At 43.6% G+C, this 23,643-nt stretch overlaps 1 protein-coding gene across 3 annotated transcripts; it reads left to right on the top strand.

The window, feature by feature from the left end:
• Nucleotides 1-6,560: 6,560 nt before the first annotated feature.
• MKI67 (marker of proliferation Ki-67) lies at nucleotides 6,561-22,739 on the top strand. 3 transcript variants are annotated; one of them, XM_063405097.1, is made up of 15 exons: nucleotides 6,561-6,668; nucleotides 7,464-7,545; nucleotides 7,626-7,741; nucleotides 8,084-8,153; nucleotides 8,710-8,788; nucleotides 9,485-10,927; nucleotides 11,266-11,504; nucleotides 12,063-12,441; nucleotides 14,172-14,287; nucleotides 14,750-14,921; nucleotides 15,010-15,144; nucleotides 15,528-16,846; nucleotides 17,619-17,691; nucleotides 18,017-21,010; nucleotides 22,117-22,739. In XM_063405097.1, exons 1-15 carry the CDS (start codon nucleotides 6,577-6,579, stop codon nucleotides 22,248-22,250), a joined length of 7,443 nt encoding a protein of 2,480 aa, XP_063261167.1. In that variant the 5' UTR covers nucleotides 6,561-6,576; the 3' UTR covers nucleotides 22,251-22,739. The 3 variants fall into 3 exon arrangements, 2 of the variants coding, with proteins under 2 accessions (XP_063261167.1, XP_063261168.1); XR_010081274.1 differs by lacking the exons at nucleotides 17,619-17,691; nucleotides 18,017-21,010; nucleotides 22,117-22,739 and having other exon boundaries at nucleotides 14,750-15,144; nucleotides 15,528-15,539; XM_063405098.1 differs by lacking the exons at nucleotides 15,528-16,846; nucleotides 17,619-17,691; nucleotides 18,017-21,010; nucleotides 22,117-22,739 and having other exon boundaries at nucleotides 15,010-15,208.
• The last annotated feature ends 904 nt before the right edge of the window (nucleotides 22,740-23,643 follow it).

Raw genomic sequence — 23,643 nt, 5'->3', positions numbered from 1 at the left:
TTTTGAGACTGAGCGTTGTGCATATAAAGGGTGTAGAAAGTCCTGGGAGCAGTTGGAATCCAGGTCTTCCCAAACTGTCTGGATAAGGTAGATCTAATGAAATAAATATAATAAAAATAGGTAAATATGGTAAAATAATCCTGTGCTAAACTGTGGTGTCATACCAAGACAAAAATAGGATCTAAACTTACAGCTGTGTCACCAGTCACAAATTGAATGTTCACGCTAATTAACAGCAATTTCTTAATTCATTTTGACAAGTTGTGCATTGGACATCTTGCTAAAATTAACCACAAAGGCTGCACTGTTGTAACAAGGGGGGAAGGTCTGTGTAAAGCAGGAGTAACTGCTCAGGGGTTACATCCTAGTGTCAAATCAAATAGGATTAAATGAAGCCTGATTTCTGTCTCTCTTTTCCCTGCTCCACCCCAGTTGTGAGATGCCTCTTCAGGGTGGGTAATTTTAGGATTATTTTTTTTTCCACCGTTGTTAAGAAGAACTTTTCTGCATGTCCTTCCTGGGCACTGCTCTGATATTTGCCAGGGGAGGGGAAATGGCCTCAAATTGTGCTGGGGGAGGTTTAAAAATTAAAATTTCTTCATGGGAAGGGTTTTAAAGTGTTGGAAAAATGCCTGGGGCAGTGGTGGAGCCCCCATCCTTGGAAGTGTTCAAAAAATGTGTGGATGTGGCGCTGAGGACATTGTTAGTGGTGAACTGGGTGGTGGTTGGATTTGGTGATCTTTTCCAAACTTAACAAGTCTCTGATTCTGATTTGCCATTGCATGTAAAAGCTGTTAATTTTTTTAATTATTCCAGAGGAGTTGATAAAATATTTTGTGTGATTGGGTCATGTACTTTTATGACACCACTGGAAAGTAACTGTGTGTCAGGACAGGCAGATGCTTTGGTGTGGTCTCAGAAAACAGAAGAATCTCAAATATTTATCAGTTATTAATTAATTGTTGGTTAATTAAAAAAATGTTGATAATTGTAATTGTTGATCACACAGCAAATGTATATTTTTATACTCTATTGGTGATACAGTTGGTTTTTTTCTACTTTCAAGCATTACAAAAAGATACCATAAGGAGCTTCTGGTTCCTTACCTGGTTTCTGGTTTTAGAAACTCAACTTTTAGAAAAAAATGCACTTTAATTGTTAACTGTCCATGAAATACATTTATTTTAATGGGATATTTAAACAGTATAAACTAAGGCAGATGAGAGAGGTGTTTGCTCTGCACAAATATCAAGCTCTGTTTTGCCTGATGCAGAAATTGTTGAATTGAGAATTTTCCGGGCCACTGAACTTCCCGGGGAGTGTTCTTCATCGCAGGAATTAAAGGATTAGGATGTAATTTAGATCTTTAGGTGAGAGCTTCCTTCTAATGACTTTTATCCATTTTCTGTGCTGCTTTGCACAGAGGAGGGGAATTACTCAGTCATTAATGGAGTTGACACCTTGCCAAGGAAGTTCTTTGTGCAAAGAACCCTTTCCTCCTTTCACCTCTTTCCATTGCATGAGAAACCGCTCCAGCTTTTCCTGAATTTTTCTGAATTCCAGCTATCCATAAACACGGAACAAAGGATCCAAGCTGGGACTTCTCGCCAGTGGGGTGGACAAAAAGCAGGGAAAACTCTCCCAGGCGGGAAGAGCTTTGAGAGGGAATTATTGAGCGTGGTGTTTTCTAGTTGAGATTTTTATAAACACTTTGTCCTTCCAAAGCCTGAAGGGAGCCTATGGAAAAATGGATAGGGGCTGTTGATGAGAGCCTGGAGTGCCAGAGGGCAGGGCTGGGTGGGATTTGGGCAGGAGTTGTTCCCTGGCAGGGTGGGCAGGCCCTGGAGCCCTGGCAGTGCCCAAGGCCAGGCTGGACACTGGGCTGGAGCAGCCTGGGACAGTGGGAGGTGTCCCTGGATGAGCTTTGAGGTCCCTTCCAGCCCAACCCATTCCGTGATTTTGTGATTCACGTGCAGCCTGTGGATGGAGCAGGAGCTGTTTCCAGGGAGCAGCCCATGGAAGTGCTCTCCTCCCTTGTTTGGAAGTATTTATGGACATGATGTGCTCTAGAATTTGTTAATTTGCTGAATCCAGGGGAATCTCACCCCAGTCCCAATCAAATGTACAAATTCCTAACTCAGCCAGCAAAAGGACTGTCCCAGCTGGGACATGCAAAATCCCTCTTATGGCCACCTTTGGGATTAAAAGTGATCTGATAGCAACATTTCCTGGATTGAGGAGTTGATTCCCAGCCTGGGCACGGGGTGGGATTGGTGGGGACAGGAGCTGGATTCCATCATCCTCGGGGGTGGATTTGCAATCTTTGGGAATTGGCAAATCTGTTACACAGACCTAGAACACCCTGCAAAGTTTTAATTTCCATTTTAAACCTGACATATTTCACTGAGCCATTGTGTCTTCTGCTTCCCGGTCATCTTCCCTGGCTTTGAAGGACAATTGGGAAGCTCCTTTTCCAGATTAATTTGGATTCCTTGAAATACAGATTTAACTTAAAAATATCAGTGTATCCATCATATTAAGAAGTTTTTCCCGTAGTAGTTTATGTTCTTTCACTATTTAAGGTAAATTAATTATTTCAAAGTATTTCTTAACTCTGGACAGATAAAATTTGGAAACATCCCATTTGTTCCTAAATTTATGCAGATTCCTCTCACATAAAATCCTTTGTCAAAATCAAGTTCTGTGTATGAATACAAACACTCCAAAAATCCTGGGTGTAATAAACTGTGAGTTTAAGAGAGAAACTGGTTGCAAAACTTTAAATTTTCAGGGTTAATCATATGACTTCTCATCTCTGGACTTGGCTTTACACACTGTGAATAGTCTGAATATTTATTTACTTTATGCCTTATAAAAGCCTTAATTTAGGGGAAGCTTTAACCGGAATTTGTGCTTTTTAAACTAAAAACCACTGGTAGTACAAATCTAAGAAATGAGCTTCATTCAGTGCATCCAAACCACCTGCTCAGGCTTGAATAAATAACTGTGAATGAGGATCTTCATGTGATAAATTAAAATGCTGATTTTTAAATTCTCCATCAGGGAGTTCCAAGCACTGATTCTATTTTTCTGCTCATTTTTGAGGAGGAACAGTTGACAGTTTTACTTCATGGTGTATTCAGGTGTATTTGTCTAAATTAAATGTTCCCAAATTAATCTACCAGCAAATTTAAACCTTGAAGAAAATGTATTTTTTGTGTAGTTTTTCCCTCCTGTAAATCTGCTTTGGCAAATATTTGTACAGATGCTGTTTGAGAGAGCACTGCTGCTCTTGGAGCCAGATTGAAAACCTCTGTTATAATTTGTGTTTTCCTCTAAATATTGCTGTGTTTGCAGGGACACATCACAAAGGCTGTGACACCACTGTAAATCAGGCCAGAAAATACAATTATTGCCACAGTGCAGGGGTATTTATTTATTTGTGCTGTTTGATCACATGTATTTATTACAGAGACTGCAATAAATTCAGTTTCAAAGGGTTTTTCTACTGTAAATTGTTTGCTTTAGACACATCATTCAGGACCTCCAGGAAGGATTTTTTTAATACCTGTTAATTAGCAATTATACCCAATTAGATACCAAATAGAATCCTGATTTTGGTATGGTTTACATCTAAATTAGAGATTGTCCAGTAGCACACAGCTATTGTAATATAATAATAATCTGAACTAAATTAAAGGCCCACCAAATACTACAAAATAGATTTCAAAGTCATTTAAAAAGAAATAACATTTAAAAAGCTGCTTACATCTAACTGTATCACATCTAAAGCCATCACGCCACGTAAAACAGCCTTTGAGGCAAGCTAGCTAATAAAATAAGAGTAAAATCCAAAGTTCTGCTTTGTAAAAGATCTGAATAGTAGAATTTTATCCCCTGAAGCACAAATGGCTGGATGACCTTGTCCTGTATCCCTTTCCCAAGCATCAAACTTTGAATGAAGGTCACATTTCATATCTCAATACTACTTTGTTGTTGTTGTTGTTATTATTATTATTGTTATTATTTCTTCTGTCTTCAAACACAGAACAACACAGTGTTCACGTTGATTCTTGGCCTCACGGATCCTGAAATTCAAGCCTCAGTAGCAAATTCCTGTTCAGGAGCAGAGGTGGGGATTGGTTTTATATCTAAATGAAGGTAACTAATTTGCTGGTTAAAGTGGACATAAAATACTAATTGAACTTTTACTGCTGCTCACCCCCTCCCATCCTTGCTCCCTTTATTTTTCTCCCCCTCACTGTTGTGCTTAACAGTATTTTTGTGGCTAGTAATATTTTAATCTGATTAACCACAGATGCTTATATCCCTTTATAAAGCCTAAGTGAAGCTGAATTGATATAAAGTGAATCTGGTCGCTTTTTGCTGATCTGAGGAGGTGCAAATTTGGGACCTGAGCCCCCTGCAAGTCCCCTTCCCTCAGAGAGGGCTCGATCAGCCTGGACACGTTCAGGTTTGGGAGCAGGCACAGGTTCAGGTGGAGGTTCATTAATAGGTTCAGATACAGATCTAGATAAAGGTTCAGGTACAGATATGGGTGCAGGTATGGACAAAGGCTCAGGTACAAGTTCAGGTTCAGGTACAGACGCAGGTAAGAGCACAGGAGCTGTTATGGGTACAGATCCAGGTATAGGTGTCGGTATAAGTTCATGTACAGATTCAGGCACAGATAAAAGCACAGGTTCAGGTATAGGTACAAGCACAGGTTCGTGTTCAGGTACAGGTTCAGGTGCGGTACTGGTTTAGGCACAGATATAGGTAGAGGTTCATATTCAGATACAGGCACAGGTACAAATCCAAGTACAGGTTCAGGCGGCGGCACAGGTTCAGGACCAGGTACAGATGCAGGTCCCGGTTCGGGCTGGGGCACAGGTACAAGCACAGGCCGGTGACGGATCCGTGTCGGGGCCCGTTCCCCGTGAGGGGCCTGGGTCCCGCTCTGGCTCCCGGGCAGTGCCTGAGGCGCGAGCGGCCCCGCGGGGCGGCGCCTCCATTTGAACTCAAACCGCCCTCGCCGCTCCCCATTGGCTCCGCTGCGCGTCGCGCGCCGCCCCCTCCGCCAATCAGAGGCCGGCGCGCTCCTTTTCGAATGCTCAACGGTCATCTCGGTGCGTTCGTTTCTCCTTCCGCCGATCCGGTACGGAGCAAATCTAAAAGAATCCCTCTGCCCGGTGCCGCTTGTCGCGGCCGGGCGGGCTCGGTGCTGTCCCTCAGCCATGGCTGCTGCCGGGCAGGCGCGGGCAGTGGCGGCAGCTTCCGGGCCGCCTGTCTGCGGGGCTCCCGGGGGCTCCGTTTGGGTCCCTGGCGGAGGGATACACGGGGCGGAAGGGGGGCGCAGTGCGAGGGCTCGGGGGCGGCGCGCGCGCGCGGGAAGGGCTCAGTCGGCGTCGCGCCGTGCCGGGAGCGCGGGGGCGCGCGTCGGACGCCGCCACGCGGGGCCCCTCAGCGGCCGCCAGCGCTCCGGCAGACACAGGTACGGCTGGGCGAGCGGGCAGGGGAGCCGGGCCGGGGGGATGTGGCTTTGGGGTGACGGGTGCCGCGAGGAGGAGCTGGGCCGCCTGACAACCCCGCTTCGGTGGTCACCTGCCCCCTGCCATGGTGGCTCATGCCCCCTTCTCCCCGGTGTTTACCTGGCCTGTCCCCGCCGGTGGCTGTGACCGCCTGAAGCCCGGGCTTATAAATTTCGGCTTCCGCAGCTCCTGTGGCTTTTTTGGCTTGTAGGAGCTGGTGGCTGCCGTGGACAGGGTGCTCTCGGTGCAGGACACCGAGTGTTTGTGTTCCTAAAAGCCCAAGGGACTGCTGGGCTCTCCGCCAAGTTGTGTCTTGTTGTCAACAAGTGCTTTACCCACCAAAAAATTCTATGAGGGGCTCTTTTAACTGCATTTAACTCCTTTGTTTTACCTTGCTGCTTTCAAATAGAGTGTTAATAAGGATGCTTCTTTGAGGATCGCTTTTGGCAATCGTATTTACACATTAAATAGTGCATTATATGAAAATGTATAGAAGTGTACCTGCTTGCGCTGTGCGTTTGGGGTTTTTGTGCCAGTTCAGAGCTGTTCCTCCTCCTGCCGTGATCTGCCCAATTCGCAGCCCCTTCCCAGCTGTTCCTGCCGCTGCTCCTGGTGATGTTCCCACCATCCCCTCCTTTTCCAGGAGGTTAGAACGACAATCAGTTGGTCTCGGTTTTAAATTCCAATCTGAGAATTTCCATTTGGGTAAGAGATGGAAAGATTTAAATTCAGGTGAAGAAGAGGGAGTTTTTAAGTTGTTTATGGGACAAAATCTTGGAACCATTCCAAGGTTCTGATGGGTAACAAAGACCTCCTGAATACCGAAATTAGTCTGACAGTTTATATAAACATATGCCCAGTTTTTTACACGGGGAAACTCATATAAACATCACTCAGATTCTTCTGCTGTCCATTGGAAAATATCTCATCTCTGGATCAAAATAAAACATTAAAATTTACATCAATTTACTCTCATTGACACATAAATCATCATGAGCATGAATAATTTGGGTGTTTTTTATAGGTAAGGCTCCTACATTCGAAGATGCCACGCTACGGGAAAATCGTTGTCATTAAAAGGAATGGGACCGATGGAATTGTTTTTCCACTCACCTCAACTTCGTGTTTATTTGGAAGGTGAGAATTTGCCCACATGCATTGAAATCATGAATGTTTTCCTGCAGATCATGTCTTGTAATGCTTATTTACATGAACAATTGTTTATTTAGGGATCATGTGCAGAGGAGGGAAGGTGATAGTGGAGTAAGGTTAATGCAAGAGTAGAAAGTTGAACTTCGTTTTATTACTACTTTTTGTCCTTTCCCTGCCAGAACTACTTTTATTGATTGATTAATTTTTTGGCCACAGGAAATCAGGGGAAGGGAATGAAAGTGATAAGACCAACAGCAAACTGAAAGCATTAGAGATTAGCTTAAGAAAAGGATAGAAAGGAGAAGTCTGTACCTTTATAAACATGTTTTAACTCACTAATAACTTTTCAGAAGGTAGAAGTGGTTCTGCAGGTGGGACCGAGGGTCTCAGATCAGAAATGTAAGCCTGAGAATGACTTTGACAGCTGATTTTGTCTGAAAATATTCCACAAGTCTCAGGAAACTCTTGAAGCAAGTAATCCCTCAGCACCAGCTGTGCTGTAGCCATGTCTCAGCTTGTTGTGATCTGCTTTCTTCAGTTTGGCTATTTCACTGTTTTTCTGATCTCAGTTCTTTGATGCTGGAGAAGTGTGAGCTGCTATTTTTTGCCAGTTAAAGAAGACTTAGATAGTTAATTTTCTTCAAGACTTAGATAGTTAATTTTCTTCAAGTTAGAGATACCATGTTGCCATACCACTACTAACTAAAATTCTGGGGAATGCCCTAATTCCAGCAGATTTCCTGTGTTTTGTGTGAAACTGAACCTGTGTTTTCCCCCCAGGAAAACAGAATGCGACATCCGCATGCGGCTGCCCTGGGTGTCCAACGAGCACTGCAAAATCGAGATCAACGAGAACAAGGAGGTGAAACGCTGGGGTCTCACTGGGATGGGCATGGCCTCGGTGATCTCAGCAGGACACTCAGGTTTCTGTTTGCTTTTTAGGCAGTCCTGACCAACCTGAGCACGGTGAACCCCACGCAGCTGAACGGGGCTTGCCTGGAGCAGCCCGTTTCCCTGAAGCACGGAGATGTGTTAACCATCATCGACCGCTCCTTCAGGTGGGGCCAGACCCTGAACTGTTTGATTCTGAGTGCAAATTGATGAAGTTTAGTTCATGTTTCCCTTCATCAGAAGGCAGGATTGCTTAAAGTTATCTTTTTATCACTTACATTACATTAAATCAATGAAGATAGAATTGTTTTGAGAGATTGTTCTGATTTCGGTTCAAGAGTTGTCAGTTTTACAGGGAAATTTAAAGTGGTTTTGAGTTGCTAAAGCCTTTCAAATGGAGATGTGTGCATTGTTGGGAGGGACAGCTATTCCTAGGTCATTCCTCTTAATAATAGGAATTTAGTCATCAATTATATGATAAAAATGGTATTTTAAAAAATTTCTTTCAGGTTTGAATATCCTCTGCAATCAACTCCGAAAAAGAGGCGTTCCAGGTCTCCAAAAGATGAAACTCTGCAGGTAATTCTGTGGCTGTGGGCTTTCTCTTTACAGCTTTATTGGTACTAATGACACAGTTTTCTATTTCCTTGTTCTGTTTTCTTATTAAAAGTCACTTTTCAGCCCTAAACTGCCTTCCTGTCTGAAAATACAAATTAACTCTTTCAGATAAATACTTCTAAAAATTTAGTAATTTTTAGTCTAAATTTTAGTCAAAAATGTTTCAGATTTTGTTAATAGATAATTAATAATTCATAATGTTACTAAAACAGACAGAGCTATGAATCTTCCACTAGGTTTAGTAAGAAGGGAAGGTTCAAGTGTTTCTATTCTTATTTTACAGCTGCCTTGACAGCTCAGAATTTAAATGATAAAACAAGATAAACATCATCTCTCTGGGGCCTCAAATGTATTGGCCAATGTTAAATATTTAAAAGTTCAAGGGTTTAATTTGAATATTTTAAAGCTTGTTTAGGGACAATGCATATTCTCTTATAACTAGGTTTTTTCAATGTATAATTGAGAGTTGAAGTGTGAAGTATCTGTTGCTCTGCTGTAATGTTGTACAAATTTACAGGTTCTTCATGTTCAGCAGGTGGCAGAAGTGGAATTATTACACAAACAAACTTCAGGAGTTAAAAGTCTTGATGCTTCAGGTCGGTACCTGTTTCATGAGGGCTTTGTTTGCTTTTGTCCCCTTAAATGCATTTATTATTAGCATTAGAATTAAAACAAAGTTAAAAGAGTGGAAAAAATGTAAAGACTTTCCAATGTGAGTACACCTTGTTGTGTCAGTGATTGTCCCATCATGTTTAAATGTTGTGAATTCACCTTTGACATTAAAGTTTAACTCGACCTGCTCTGCTGACCTACAGCTACACCTTTTTAGAGCAAATATTGCATTAGCTCATGCATTCTTTCCTAATTAAAAATTGAAATAAGTATCATTTTGGTGGTACATGGTATATATTGAAATAAGGGTTTACAGGGACTGTTTCCTGTAGAACCAGAAAAACCCAGAGCTGCTGATCTGGGTAATTACAGCCCATAGAGTAGTTAAAGGCCAGGACTTCACCTGCCCATCCTTCTTGTCTTAGATAATCCTGATTTCCAGAGCAGCTCTTTATTGTCATTTCTGGTAGAGTTTTGTTCCAATGCAGAAAAGCCCCAGTTTCTTCCAAGTGTTCCATTTCAGTAGATCCTGGCTGACCAGGAAGATCTTTGCTGATTTTCCCTCTTGGGAGGAAAAATAAGGATTTTCTAATCTGTATTTATGGAACTTTTATTTGTAGTTCTGCAATTTTGAAGTAACTCTGCATCTCTATTTTTGTTTTGCTTTGCTTTCTCTGTAGATAATGCTGAGTGTGAAGAAAAGAATGCCAATAAAAATAAACAAACTCCAGGGAAAAATCTTCCTGGAGCTTTTCCCATCAAACTCCAAACACCCAAATCTTCACAGAGAATACATCATGTTCTTAAAAAGCAAAATGAAATGTCTCCCTTTAGTAAGCTCTATGAAAATCTGAAAAACGAGCTGAAAGTGGAAAAACCTCTGCCCAGGGGATCTCCCTCTCGGCAGGCTGCAAAAGGAGACCCTGGGAGTGTCCTGCCAGAACCAGGTGCTCCCATTCCAGCCCCGAGTGTTCCTTTTGATCTGGGCAGCCCAGCTGAAGGAAAGGAGACAGGCAGGGTGCAGGGAAATCTTGAGGAGTGTATAATTGTGAGATGTGACAGAGACAGCCCAGGGTTTAACCAGCTGTCAGCAGCTGCAGGGAGAACTCCCAGGAGCAGTTTTGCCAGGAGTCCTCAAACTCCCACTGCAAAGGAGGGGTCAGGAGATGCCAGTCAGGGTCCATTGCAGGATCCTAAGGAATTGAGGACACCAGGCAGATCCAAAGGCACTGCAGGTACACCCAAACCCAGCAAGGAGAGCCACAGGGATTCCCTGTTCCTGCTGGAGCAGTGCTCCATAGAAAGGCTGGGCTGTCCAGTTCAGGGGACAGTGTGCAGCCCCAGCACCCCCAGTGCTGCCGAGGGAGGCCAGCGTGCACTGAGCACACCCACGCCCAGGAGGAAGAGCCCTCGCTCTCTTCTCGTGTCACCTCCCAAGGAAACCACTGGAAGGAATCCTGGAAATCCCCATACTCCGAGGACCCCACAGCGTGGGTCACTCAAACTGAAGTCACTTCCAGAAACCCCAGCTGCAGCTCCAGGGGAGGATCCAGCGTGCAGAATCGATACCACAGAACTGCCTTTGCCAGATGACAAATGCTTAAAGCAAAGACAGAACAGCAAACAACAAACACCAGGAAAACCTGTCCAAGAAGTGCTGAAGGAAATCCAGGATCAGGCAAACCTGGATAACTCAAAGATGGGACATTGTGAAAGCCCTGCCTCTCCCTCTAATTCCAAGAGTCCCAGAAGAAACAGCAGGGAAAGTAAAGAACTCTTGAACAAAAGTGCCCATTCAGAGGCGCTGGCTTCGGAAGGGATGTTGGCATCTCCTGCTGGTCAGACACCTGGAAGGAAGAGGGGAAGGCCAAGGACCTCTGGAGTGCTGGCTGAAACAGCACTGGAGGCAAACACTGCTCAGGAACATCACAGTTCAGGCAGAAAGGCCAGTGGAACTCCAGCAGAGCTGGCCACGGACAGCTGTCACCAAAACCAGGAGTTGGAAGATGCCAGTGCTGCAAGACCATCGGCCAAGAGAAGATCTGGAAGTGCTGCTGAGCTGAGGGACACTGAGCCTGCCTCAGAAACCAAAACTTTGGGCCTCTTGCATGGAGAAGACTCAGGTAAATACATTGCATCCTCTGCTACACAAATTCTGTAGCACTTCTATGAGAATTCTCCTTCTTGGTTAAAATGTGGAACTAGTTACTGACACTAATTGTAAAATATTTATCATGGAGTTACATTTGACCTTAACAATACACAATATGTATAAAGTATCCTGGATTTAATCTGTTTCCCTTTAAGATAATAAAAAATTGTTATTGTAATATTTTCAGTTATAAATAGAAAAATCTATTTCCCTTTGGGTTTGTTTCCAACTTTGAAATGCCCAAGGAAAGGTTGAAATGCTGCCTCGGATTCTTGGATATCTAAAAATCGTTCCAATTGTTCTTTTCAGGCAAGACAAAAAGAATCTCTCCGAAGAGGAAAAGTGGTGAAATGCTCCCTCAGACTCTGGGCAAAAGGAAGAGAGTGTCTTTTGGTGGTCACCTGAGTCCAGAACTCTTTGATAAGAGTTTGCCTCCCAACTCTCCCCTGAAGAGAGGAGCTCTCCCTGCCAGAAGGAGTTTGCCCAATGGAAGCTCTCCTCGGGCTGTGCTCAAGAAGGCTCAGAGCTTGAAGCACTTGATAAATCAGGTAAGAGTTAAGAGTAATCAAATTGCTGAGTCCATTACTGTGATCAAACTTTATAAATTCTATTATATATGTATTTATTATTTATTATTTATTAATTGAAAATTAGTAGTAAGCCTTGTGTGATGCATGCTGGTGTCACTCACGAGTTTTCTGGGAATCATCAGCAAATGCAGGTTAATTAGAAAGTGGAAGTACAGCAAAGTTAATTGGCAAGGTCACTCTGCTACTTACTGGGTGGGTAAAACACACAAGGAAAAGTCAGGCTGAAAATTGAAAGTCGATCAGTCTGAAACTGAAGTTGACATAAAATGATTTAATTGGTGGCTGGGGATGGATGAAGGGTAAGAATGGGAAAGTGTGAGGTTCAAAATTAAGGTAGAGCCTCCTGCCAAACTTAGCCCAGACTTGATCAACAGTTTAGGAATCATTTCCTGTGTCGTTCCTGAAAAAGGAAAATCCATCTCTCAGGCAGGGTTTGCCTGGACAGATCACTTCATGAAAAAGAAGGAAATGTACTCCATTCACTAATGTGTATTTTTTTTTTTTTTGTTTTACCAGGAAGAAAAAAGGTCACCCAAGAATTCCCCAGGTGCCTCCTCCCCTGTCTCAGGGCAGGCAGCAGCCCAAACCCCTGCAGGCTCTCCAGCCCCGTTCAGGAGGGGGCGTTTCTCCATCTCCAGGCCCCCCACACCATTCCCCATTGCAGAGGAGACAGATGCTGCCACAGCAGACACGGCTCCAGAGGGGACAAGTGATGCCCAGGGGAAAACACCAGAATCTCCTGCTGCCCAAGATGCCACAGCCTTGGTGACAGTGACACCTGCCAGGGCAGCCAGGGGTGCCCAGCTGGGTTTGAGGGCCGTGAAGAGCAGAGGTGGGGCCATGGCTGTTATCAGTGCCAAGAGGAGAAGTGGTGCCTCCAGTGCCAATTTATTAGGTTGGTTCCAACAGTTAATTTTTCTATTCACTTTCATGCTTTAAAATGAACTGGAAAAGGCCTCTTTTGTTATACAGAGGCCACCAAATAATTGGGGAATCTTGTAAAATCTGCTGGGCTTCTTGGAACTGCACAGTGTTGCATTTTCTCATTCATGAAGCAGATTTATTAAACCATCTATAAACTCATTTAAAGACAAATATTAATGTTCAGAAGTTAAAAATGGTAAAATGAACATTCTTTTTGTAAGGTTAGAGTCCTGAGTGTTAAAATCTGTCACGTTCAGGTAGTGTTAAACTAAACCCTTTTGTTTTCAAAAACTTAACATTTTGTAGCAATGTAGGTTCACTTTGGTTATTTTGTGTCTTATTTTTATACAATGTTCACAAACTGTCCAGGAACTGGGCTGTATTTAACCACTCCAAGTGGTACATACCGATAGAAATAAAAAATAGGATCATAACTGGGTGTTACTTTCAAATCTTCTAAATTCCCAGTATTGAGCATTGATTTGAAATAGTTTTGACAGCACTGGAAACTGGAATAGGGCAGTTTTGGTTCTTCAAGTTTTGACTTTTGAATAAACTATGAAGTAGGGTGTGTTTGTCACCTGTTTTCATCAGTTAAATCAGTGTGACAAACTCAAATTCCCCATTCACCCAGGAATTTTTATTACTTTATTATTCTGTCCATTTTAATGGCAGCAGTGCTCTTGACAAATATCAGCAGCATTCCATCTCTCACCACCTCTTTGTAATGTGCTTTTTAATATCACTGCATCAATTCCTTCTGTAATGTGAAAAGAACATCACAGCTCTTAAAACTTTCAGATCCCAAATAAAACTGTTTCCTGTACATTTTCAGATAATTTCCTGGATGCTTGGCATTTTTCTCTGCATCCTGCACACCCTGGCAATGTCAGCTTTCCAAAGTTCTTTTTATTTACAGACTGACATAGCAATTCTGACAAGAGGATAACAACATCCTTTTCTTTAGAAACAGCACTTCCCTTTTTATCTCTATTTTAAAAAATCATTTCTTTTATATCATCCCTGTGTTCTGATAGCTTTTTTTCCTGAAGTAAACAAAGCAGGTGTCCTACAGCTTCCAGCTTCATTTATTCCACAGCTGTAATTCCCTGCTCCCACTGCTGTGGGAATGATGCTGTGATGAAGGTAACCTTGCTTTGGGAATTCTGTCAGTGTGTCACAAGGAGAAGGTGATACAAGAAAATTTATGGGAAGTCTTGTGTAGATCTAAATTCAGGATAAATAACTGAAATTCCTCCGGATGGTGGTGAAAGAAACTTCACTTAGAAGCAGTTTCTCTTCTGTTTGTTAAATCTCACCAGAGGAAAGCTCATCTATAATAAACGAGGCTGAAAGGCTCATGGTGAGTTTCTGTGGGGAAAACTGAGCTCCTTCCAAAGGAGAGAGGCAGGAATTTATTGGGTCAGTGTTCAGTTGTAGGGTCTGAGCTGTGTTTGACACTGGGTGAAGCTCATTGTTTTGGTGTGGAAAGCCACACTGGGTACTTGGACTCTTAAACTTCAACTGACATTGGATTTTCAAATTGAGAATATTTCAGAGAACACTTCAAGTGTTACCAGACAACAACAACCACTTTCCTCTGCCAGACTGCAGGAAATGTATTGGAATCACAAAGAAATAATTGTGTACTTCCATTTACACAGCTGAGGGTTAAAGTGGTTCTTTCTCATTTTCTTCTAGTTGCCAAATCTTGGGCAGAAGTGGTAAAATCGGGAGTTGCAAGACCACAGCCAAAGACTGCTAGAAAAAGTATCCGTAAAGGAAGAGCCCTGAAGAGGATAAACCACCCACCAAAGGTATCCTTTTCTTTCCTGTGTTTCTTTCTCTTGTTTTCTTGTATAACCACCAAGCAGCTTGGATGGATTTAGATCAAGAAGCTGAGCTCTTGGTGTGATGTAAAATGGGAATTGATGTCCCTCACAGCATGTGGGAAATGGAAAAAAGAAATCACAGGTAAAAAAACCCCACAGAATTATTAAGATTGGAAAGGACCTCCAAGATCCTGGAGTCCAACCTCTGATGATAAAAATCAGGCAGGACCTGCCTTTCCTAAACTCAGGCTGGCTGGACCTTCCAACCCTCGTTGGCACTGGACACCCTCCCGTCTTCTGGAACCTCCCAGTTAACCATGGAAAAAATTGTGAAAGAAATGGTTATGGAAGAAATTATGGAAGAAATGGTTATAGAAGGAGCTTGTCCACCTCTTCCACCATAAATCTTTCTTTAATAACTCTTTTTTTTTCCTTTTCCCTCTGCAGACTCCAGAGAAGAAGATAAAGGATCACTTCAGCACAGGTCATGCAGAGTCACCTGCGACCATAGTTGTGGGTAGAGCTTATTCCACCACAGTCAGGTCAGCTGGACACGTCCCCAGAGTGGTAAAAAATCCCAAGCTGAAGCTGAACATGGATATGGATGAAAGCTTCACAGGTCAGATTTTAAAGTCTGTTGCTTCATCTGCCTGCTCTGCAGTACTTTTGTCAAAACCTCTGCTCATTTCTCCAAATATAATTTCTAGGAGTGCCTGAAATGTTCCAAACTCCAGAAAATCAGGGAGGAGGAACATTTCCTTTGGCTGCTGCTCAGAATGCTGATTTTACACCACCATGGGCTGCAGGGGACATTTCTGACTTGCACACTCCTGAGGAATCTGGTAGGTTTGGTATTTAAAAAAAAAAAAGAATATTTAAGTGTATTATGGGTTAGTAGCAGTCTCAGGCTAGAGACTAGGCGGACTTAACTGAGGTGAAGCAACCAGCAACCCATGAAAGGAACCACTGAGATTTATCACGTATTAAAAGAAAAGGTAGTTCCAATTCATTTCTGACGATATTTGATTATTCATTCTGTTTGGTATGGAACTTCAAGCTGCTGATGATTTGTTTCAGACACTGAATGCCCAATGCACATGTTTGGATTTTGATTTCTAGAAGAGTATAGTGGAACTTGAATTTCTTTTGTTATACACCAATTAAAATGCTTGGATTTTCTGCTTAATTTATTTTCCAAATGACATAAATCTACTGCTTATTTCAGGAGAGATGATGGTGTCACCACTAAATAATTCAGATGCTTCAGAGCAGAAGCAAGAGAGTGCAAGCATATTCTGCTTTTTGAGAGAGGAATCATCTCCATCTATGTTTGATGAAATAGCCACAGAAACTCCTGAAAAAAGAAAAGCTGTGCATGAAGATAGTGTGGATAGTTTGGCAATAATTCCAGAAAAACCAGCATCTCTGGTAAAATCAGGAAGTAAAAGGAGAACTCCAAAGCAGAAGTTGGAGTCAGCTGAGGTCATGTCAGGCAAAAGGAAGATTTTAAGGACCCCTGAGCAAAGGTCAGAACCAGGAGAGGCTTTGTCAGGTGTCAAACATCTCCTGAGGACCCCAAAGCAGAAATTGGAGCCTGTAGAGGCTTTGTCAAGTGTCAAACATCTCCTGAGGACCCCAAAGCAGAAATTGGAGCCTGTAGAGGCTTTGTCAGGTGTCAGACATCTCCTGAGGACCCCAAAGCAGAAATTGGAGCCTGTAGAAGCTTTGTCAGGTGTCAAACATCTCCTGAGGACCCCAAAGCAGAAATTGGAGCCTGTAGAAGCTTTGTCAGGTGTCAAACATCTCCTGAAGACCCCAAAGCAGAAATTGGAGCCTGTAGAAGCTTTGTCAGGTGTCAAACATCTCCTGAAGACCCCAAAGCAGAAATTGGAGCCTGTAGAGGCTTTGTCAGGTGTCAAACATCTCCTGAGGACCCCAAAGCAGAAATTGGAGCCTGTAGAAGCTTTGTCAGGCGTCAAACATCTCCTGAGGACCCCAAAGCAGAAATTGGAGCCTGTAGAGGCTTTGTCAGGTGTCAAACATCTCCTGAAGACCCCAAAGCAGAAATTGGAGCCTGTAGAAGCTTTGTCAGGTGTCAGGCAGCTCATGAGGACCCCACGGCGGAAGGCAGAACCAGTGGAGGACCTGTCTGGCATCAAGCAGCTCATGCGGACCCCACAGCAAGAGCTGGAGCCAGTCATGGATGAAATTGCCTTGAGAAGGTTGCTGGAGACTCCAGTAGAGAGCAGGGGAGCAGTAAAAGCTGTGACTTCAACCAAGACAGCCCCAAAGCTGAAATCCCAGCCCGTGGAAGACATGGTGGGGATCAGCCGCATTTTCCGGACGCCAAAGGAAAAGGTTGAGCCCATAGAAAGCATGTTTGGAATTACCAGATTAATGAAGTCTCCTAAGCAGAAATACCAACCAGTTGAGGATTTTGTGGGACTGCAAAGGCTCATGGCAGAACCCAGGCAGAAATCTGCTGATTCTGAAGTGGACTATGTTGGAGTTGCTGAAATGTTTGGTACCCCAGAGGAAATGAAGGTAAAATACTTTAACTTTTGGAAGGGATGTTTTTAGACTTTGAAGCCTGTGGTTGAAATGAATTTAGACTTACTACTATGAGGCCTTGTATCTTGCAACATTTTTTGGGGACAGCTGCACTTGTGTGTGTTAAAATACATTTATTTGAAGGTACCTGTCACAAAGGAGGGTTTCAAGATTAAGTATCATTAGAAACAGGCTTAATATGAAAGTGATCAGCTTAATATAAAAGTGACATTCCCAGCATCTCATTCACCATTCCACACTGACCATTAAAGGTAGGACAAGTGAAGTTCTGCAGTGATTGGGTCAGGCTTGGTGATGTCAGTGCCCAACCTGGTTTGTTCTGGTGCTGGTTTTCGTTGTGAGAAGCATTTTGATCTTCAGTGGAGACGTGCTGCCATCACTGCCGGAATCACTTTCTGAAAAGATGATTTTGATTCTCATATGTATCCCTGGACTCAGTGCTTAGAACTGCAATAAAACACTACAGAACACTCAATTTCTCTTCAGCACCACAAATTCCCTTTGAGCACTCATTTAGGCACTTCTCAACCTCTCCACAATATTGTTTTGGAATCAGATTTCATATGTCGATGGGTGTGTTTCAGATAAATAAATGTATTCATAAGACTAATTGTTTTATTATGTAAAGAAAAGGATTTGACAAGAATTTTTATAAATATTGCTGTACATTCAACTGGTATTGGTTGGCTCCATAAGTTCTTGTCCTGTCAGACATGCATTTATTGGTTATTTTTAATTCTCTTAGGTCAGATCAGTAAATGTTATGGATTCTCAGGAAGAAATTGCACCTCCTGGTTCTAATTCCAGTCAGAAACATGGTAAGCACAAATATTTTGCTTAGAGGAATAATGAATTTACAAAAGCATAAATGTTGCCATGAAGTTCAAATCATGCTTAAACCTCTGTCAGTGAGCCCAGCTATTTCCTGAGCTAAGATAATTTTTTCCCTTTGACATATTTAAATAAATTAAACTACTTCAGTCAGAAGCCTGACCTTTAATCTAGGAATTGGTTAAATATTTCTTTATTTATTGTATGATTTGTTTGAGCAAGATGTTTCTGTGAGGAAAATGGAAATGCACAGATACTTGGATCAGGCACAGCAATGTCTAATTTTTGTTGGTGCTCTTTACCCTGTTGTAGAAAAGAAAGGAAAAGTTTCCCAAGGTGAAGATTCTCAACAGAAGGACTCTGATGGTGAAGAGCAGCCGACCCAGAGACCCAGAAGGGGCAGACCAAGGAGGGCTGCACCTCCTGCTGCAGCAAAGCCAAGTGAAAATGTGAGTTTACAGGAACTGCAGAGTCCTGAGACCCAGGAGGAGCTGGGAGTGACCACACCTGAAAACAAGGGAAGAGGAAGGAGGACAAAGCGCTGCATGCAAGGAGTTGTTCCAAAGTGCCCTGATCAGGAAGAGCTCAACGTTATTTCATCTGTGGAACCACCTGGAGCTGCTCAGAGACCACGAAGAGGTAAAAGGAAGGAGCTGAAGGAGTTAGAACATCCAAGTGAAAACCTCGAGTCTTGTGTTGAAGATTCCTCAGTTCCACAAAAAGCACCTGCAAATACCGAACAGAGTTTGCAGGACTGTGGCGTCAGTGAAACTGGAGATGATCCAGGCACAAAGCCAGGAGCTGGAAACACTCAGAATGAAATTTGTCAGCTGCAAACAGGTTTAAATGATCTTGATAGCAAAGCTAATGACAGCGGGATAGAGGACAGTGACGAAGTGCTCCTGTCACCGAGGAGGAGGCGCAGAGGAGCGGAGAACACAGAACCAGTGATTCCACCAAAAAGAGGGAGACGAGCAAGGAATGAGCAAGGCAAGGCAGCTTCTCCTGGAGACCTTCGTGGAACAGGAAGAAAGCTTCGTAAAGACTCCTCCCCAAAGGCTACCCAAAGACAGGAACAGGCTTGTGACAAAGCTCCTGAGGCTGTCACAGCACAAGAATCTGAAAATGGCACTAAACTTGAACTGAAGGCAACAGAGAGAAGAGTTAAGTCTTTTAGAAGTACTAGAAACAGAAAGCACTCAGCTGAAATAAAAGCAGACACTCGTGGGGTCACACTTGAAAACACACAAAACATTCAGAAAACTGAGGAAACATCAACTGAAACTGATGCTGAAACACAATCCCACGTGAAAAATGAGATGAAAGGATCTCAGGGATGTGAAACAGAAAATGCTCAGGAAAAAACAACAGAGGCAGCTCTAAGATTAAAGGCAGAGTCACCTTCTGCAGAGACAAACAAAATGCCAGTCAGTGCTCAGAGCATGGAAGCAAACAGGGCTAGAAACAGGAGAGGCAAAAAAGACTCTTTGGAGCAAAAAGCTGATGAATTTACTGAAAATGTGAACAGCCTAAATCCAGTTACTCCCAAAGTGAAGTCAGAAACAGATGAATCTTCTCTCCAGGATTCCGTGGGCTCTGTTTGTGTCAGTGCAGCCCCAGCCAGGCAGGAGCAGCCCAGCCCAGGTGCCACATCAGCCCCTGCTGCAGACAGTGCCAGTCCTGCTCAGGGCAGCCAAAGGAGGACCAGAAATGAACGGGGAATACTTAGAGCAAAGCAAACTGAAATCATCCTGCAGGGGAATCCAGCACAAAGAAATGCAGTGATGTGTAGAAGAGGAAGAGGTAAAAAAGTTAATTTTCAGCTAGAAGAAGGCAGTTCCAAAGCAGTTGAAGGAAAGAGTTTACCTGAGGGTGATGAAGGGATGACTGACAAAGATAATCAACATGAGAATTCTGAAAATCCGCCTTCACAGGGAAGGAGGGGCAGGAGAAAGCAACTGGATTCCATCCCACAAAAAATTGCTAGTCCTGCCTTTATGGAGAAACAAACATTAAGTGCAGATGACAGGAAAGATGAGGCTGTTGTACAAGAGCAAGGATCAGCTTTGGGAGCTGCTCCCTCTTCAGCAGAGGACAACCCGCCGAGACGGGGGAGGAGGCGCGAGGCAGCATCACAGACCAGATCTCCTTCTGTCAGAACGAGACGTGGGCTGCTGGAAGGTGAGGCTAAAAATGTGGCACAGAGAGAGAGTGAAAATCCAGCTCTGGGTAATGAAACTTCACAGGCAAAAGTGAATGCATCAGCAGGGAGCAGAAGGAGAAAGATAGATCCAGCAGCAGAGGCAAGGAGTTCAACTCCTCCCCGGAGAAAACGTGGCTTGTCAGAAACTAGAGATGAGGGTGCTCATGAAGAACAAAGTGTGCCCTTGGAAGCAGTGTCCTGTGCAGAGGAGAAGCCAGCAGGGAGGGGCAGAAGGAAAGAAACTGCTCTGGGATCACACACAACCAACCCCATCTCCCTTCGGGGCAAACGTGGTTTGCCAGCAGGTGATGGAGAAGAAGCTCCCAAAGAAGAGCAGAGTGTTCCCTCAGAAACTTGTGATCCATCTGGGAAAGAAAACCAACTGAGGAGAGGCAGGAGGAAGGAAACTGACCCCTCCATAGAAGCCAAAAGTTCTATTGAGGGAAACACGGTCCTGTCAAAACAAAGTGGTAGAAAAAATAACAATAGGGAAGCTAAACTCAGTTTGGACAATTCTTCCCAAGAAAATACGGATCTTGTAAAAGGGGGCTCGAGGCAAGCAACAACTTCACTGGCTCTTAGTCCCACCTCACTTCAAGGTTTGCCAGAAGATGGTAAAGACAGAATTCCTGAAGAACAAAGTAAACTTTCAGAAGGAGCTCCACCTGCAAGAGAAAATCCGTCAAGAGTGGGCAGGAAGAAAACAACTCCTTCCACTTCTGAAGAAACAATTTCCACTTCCCTCAGGGGAAAACCCGACCTGCCCAGAGGCAGAGGTCAGAAGAGGATTCTCAGAGAAAGTGAAGATACATCTCCAGAAAATAATCCACGCCAGGGAAGAACAAGGCAGTTGAGGAATAACAGGAGGAAGGTGGAATTCCAATTAGAGGCAGCTTCTACTTCTCCCGATAAAAGCAGTGACTTGCCAGAAAATGGCAACACTCTGGAAACTCAGGATTTGAGTGGAGCCTCCACTGGTTCTGAAGAGAGTCAGTCTGGAAAAGGCCAGGAGGGTGACCCTGCTCCACGGGCAGCCCCCAGCTCTCGCAGGAGGAAATGCCAGCTGCCAGCAGAGGATGTGGCACCCAAAAAGCTAAAATCAGGTGAGGCAAGGATTGCCTTTCTCTTCTCTAAGGTTGGCTGAGTCATGTGTAGATACAGCAATCGTGTGCAGAGCTCTGGGGGCTGCTGATGCAGATCACAATGGTGGGATCGTTTAGGTTGGAAAAGATCCAAGATCCCAGCTCCTTCCTCTGCTCCTGGGGCTGCAGCCCTTCCCGAGCTCCGTTCCCTTCCCTGGGCACGCTCCAGCCCTTCCCCAGCTCCGTTCCCTTCCCTGGGCACGCTCCAGTCCTTCCCCAGCTCCGTTCCCTTCCCTGGGCACGCTCCAGCCCTTCCCCAGCTCCGTTCCCTTCCCTGGGCACGCTCCAGCCCTTCCCCAGCTCCATTCCCTTCCCTGGGCACGCTCCAGCCCTTCCCCAGCTCCGTTCCCTTCCCTGGGCACGCTCCAGCCCTTCCCCAGCTCCGTTCCCTTCCCTGGCCATGCTCCAGCCCTTCCCCAGCTCCGTTCCCTTCCCCAGCTCCGTTCCCTTCCCTGGCCACGCTCCAGCCCTTCCCCAGCTCCGTTCCCTTCCCTGGGCACGCTCCAGCCCCTTCATGTCCCCCTGAACTGAGGCCCCAAACTGGCACTGGAGGTGCTCAGTACAGGGGGACAGTCACTGCCCTGCTCCTGCTGCCACCTAAAATATTCCCTGGAATTTTCAGCTTGACTTGAAAACTCCCAATTAGAAAATATTATCAAATGAACGCCTTGAAGTAGAAACGGTAGCATCTCTTTAGAGCTCCACAGCCAGGAATTTCCTGCCATAAAAGTTCCTCTGTTTTCATTTTTGCAGGACTTTGGTGTTGGTTCTGATTTAGTTTTGCATATCAGTGGAAGGAATTTTAGCTAAAATGGCAGCTAATTGGTTTTGGTGCTCTCATTAATGTTAACCTACTTTCAGAAATAGCTGTGAATCCTCAGGGATCCAACTTAAAGGATATTGGATGTTCAGAAGTGTGGGGCTGGTATCTGGTTTGTTGAATTCAGAGATGTAATCTTTGGAATGTTGTCATTGGGGACATTTCCTTTCAAAACAATGTAGGTGAAGATGGAATTTTGTGGGGAATGTTTGATGATACAAATTGACATTTTTCCATCTGCAAATAGGGAATGATGAAAATGGGTCTCTACAAAGAGGAAGAAGAAACAAAACTAAAGTTGGAGAAGAGGATGCAAGGGCAGCTCAGAGCACTGGAGGGATGGAGAGGAGGACAAGATCCAGCACAAGAACAAGGAAATAGCCTTAAGAGTCCCAGAACCAGTTTTTAAATCAATTCAATAATTCCTGTTACAGGTTTTTTTAATGTGAATTGATTTGCACTCAGATTTTAACGTCTGATTTTTGATAATTCTATGGTTGCTTTACAAAATCTATTTTTTAATGTGTTTACAGATAGAAGGTAGATATTTCTTTAGAAGCTTTGCCAATGTGTGGTGGGTTCTAAACCATGGGGTGCTTGTGCAAAGCTGCAAACATAAAATAAATTTTTTATACCAGTGTTTCTCCTTTTTTTCCTGTTGATCAGTACAGCAATCAGGAAGCAATATTACTGCCAGCTAAAGCATTTTCTGCTGAAGTTTTCCTACTTAAGTTTTATTATTCGTTGGGAGCTCTGTAAATATTCTTTTTTTTGAAAAAAATATAGTTGTATTAGCAGAAGTATTATGCTAAATTTTTGATAAGCTTTTTTAAAAAGAAAATTAAGCTTGTCTTGAAAAGTACAGATTTTAAAGTCATTAAACTTGTAAACAATTTGGGGCTTGTGTGGTTTTTTGGTTTTAAGGATGTAATTGCTGCTGTTTTACAAGTTCATTTCTAAGGTTCACCCTCTGTAGTTGAAGTGGTTTGGAAGACAGAATTTTTAGCACCTTTTACAGATGATTTGTCTTCAAGGCTGGGGGCTTCTTAAATGCAGAAACACAAAATTCAGCCTGGGCATCCAACTTGTGAGGAGCAGTTTTTAGACCTGACTTAAAATCCTTTGTGTGGTGTGTGAGGAGTCGGGGATGTTTCTGCAGCAGAGCAGTTGGATTGGAACTGTTAAGGTTGGAAAAGGCCCCCAAAGCCTCCAAACTTCAGATGTGTTGTGAGATTAAGACTTTTTTTTTAATTTATGTTGGATTTTTTGCTGTGTTTTTTATCATGTGCTGTACCCATATCCACAGAGGGTTTTTATTGAATTATAATGCACTTTTTTTTTTTATGTACTTCATTCTAGTGTGAAAATTCCAGTCTGCCCCTGCACTCAGGGTTGCTCCATCCCAGGTTCAGAATCTGGGACTTCCCCTTCAACTTCACATGGTTGATGTGAGAGGTGGAATATACTGGGGGGAGTTGGTTTGAGTTTTTTGTGGGTTTTTTAACTGTTTCCCAATCATGACACTCCTAAAACTTTTGCCCTGAAATCCCAGAGGAAAGCAAAATTTTACCATCTCCCCTAAGATCAAAACTGTCTCCCCAGTGCAAGCAGCAATGCCGATGCCATGGCTGGGAAATAAGGGATCCACAGGAATATTCTTCTGGTTCTCAGAAGCTGTTTGGGGTTTTTCTCACTCTGATCTGTCACTTTTGGGTTTGGCCCTAGTTCAAGTCTAACTCAGCTCAGATTAAATGGCTCAGTTCCCTCCAGAACT

The sequence above is a fragment of the Prinia subflava genome, chromosome 9, assembly GCF_021018805.1.
Source record: "Prinia subflava isolate CZ2003 ecotype Zambia chromosome 9, Cam_Psub_1.2, whole genome shotgun sequence".
In the NCBI taxonomy this organism is placed as follows: Eukaryota; Metazoa; Chordata; class Aves; order Passeriformes; family Cisticolidae; genus Prinia; species Prinia subflava.
Note: the sequence above shows the minus strand (reverse complement) of the source record. Positions and strands in the feature narration are given on the sequence as shown.

Excerpts from the sequence above, each read along its gene's own strand:
- MKI67 (XM_063405097.1), top strand. The coding sequence starts at position 6,577 with ATGCCACGCTACGGGAAAATCGTTGTCATTAAAAGGAATGGGACCGAT. Across the intron at positions 14,288-14,749 it reads GGATAAACCACCCACCAAAG|ACTCCAGAGAAGAAGATAAA; the intron begins GTATCCTTTTCT and ends TTCCCTCTGCAG. Across the intron at positions 16,847-17,618 it reads GTACCCCAGAGGAAATGAAG|GTCAGATCAGTAAATGTTAT; the intron begins GTAAAATACTTT and ends TAATTCTCTTAG.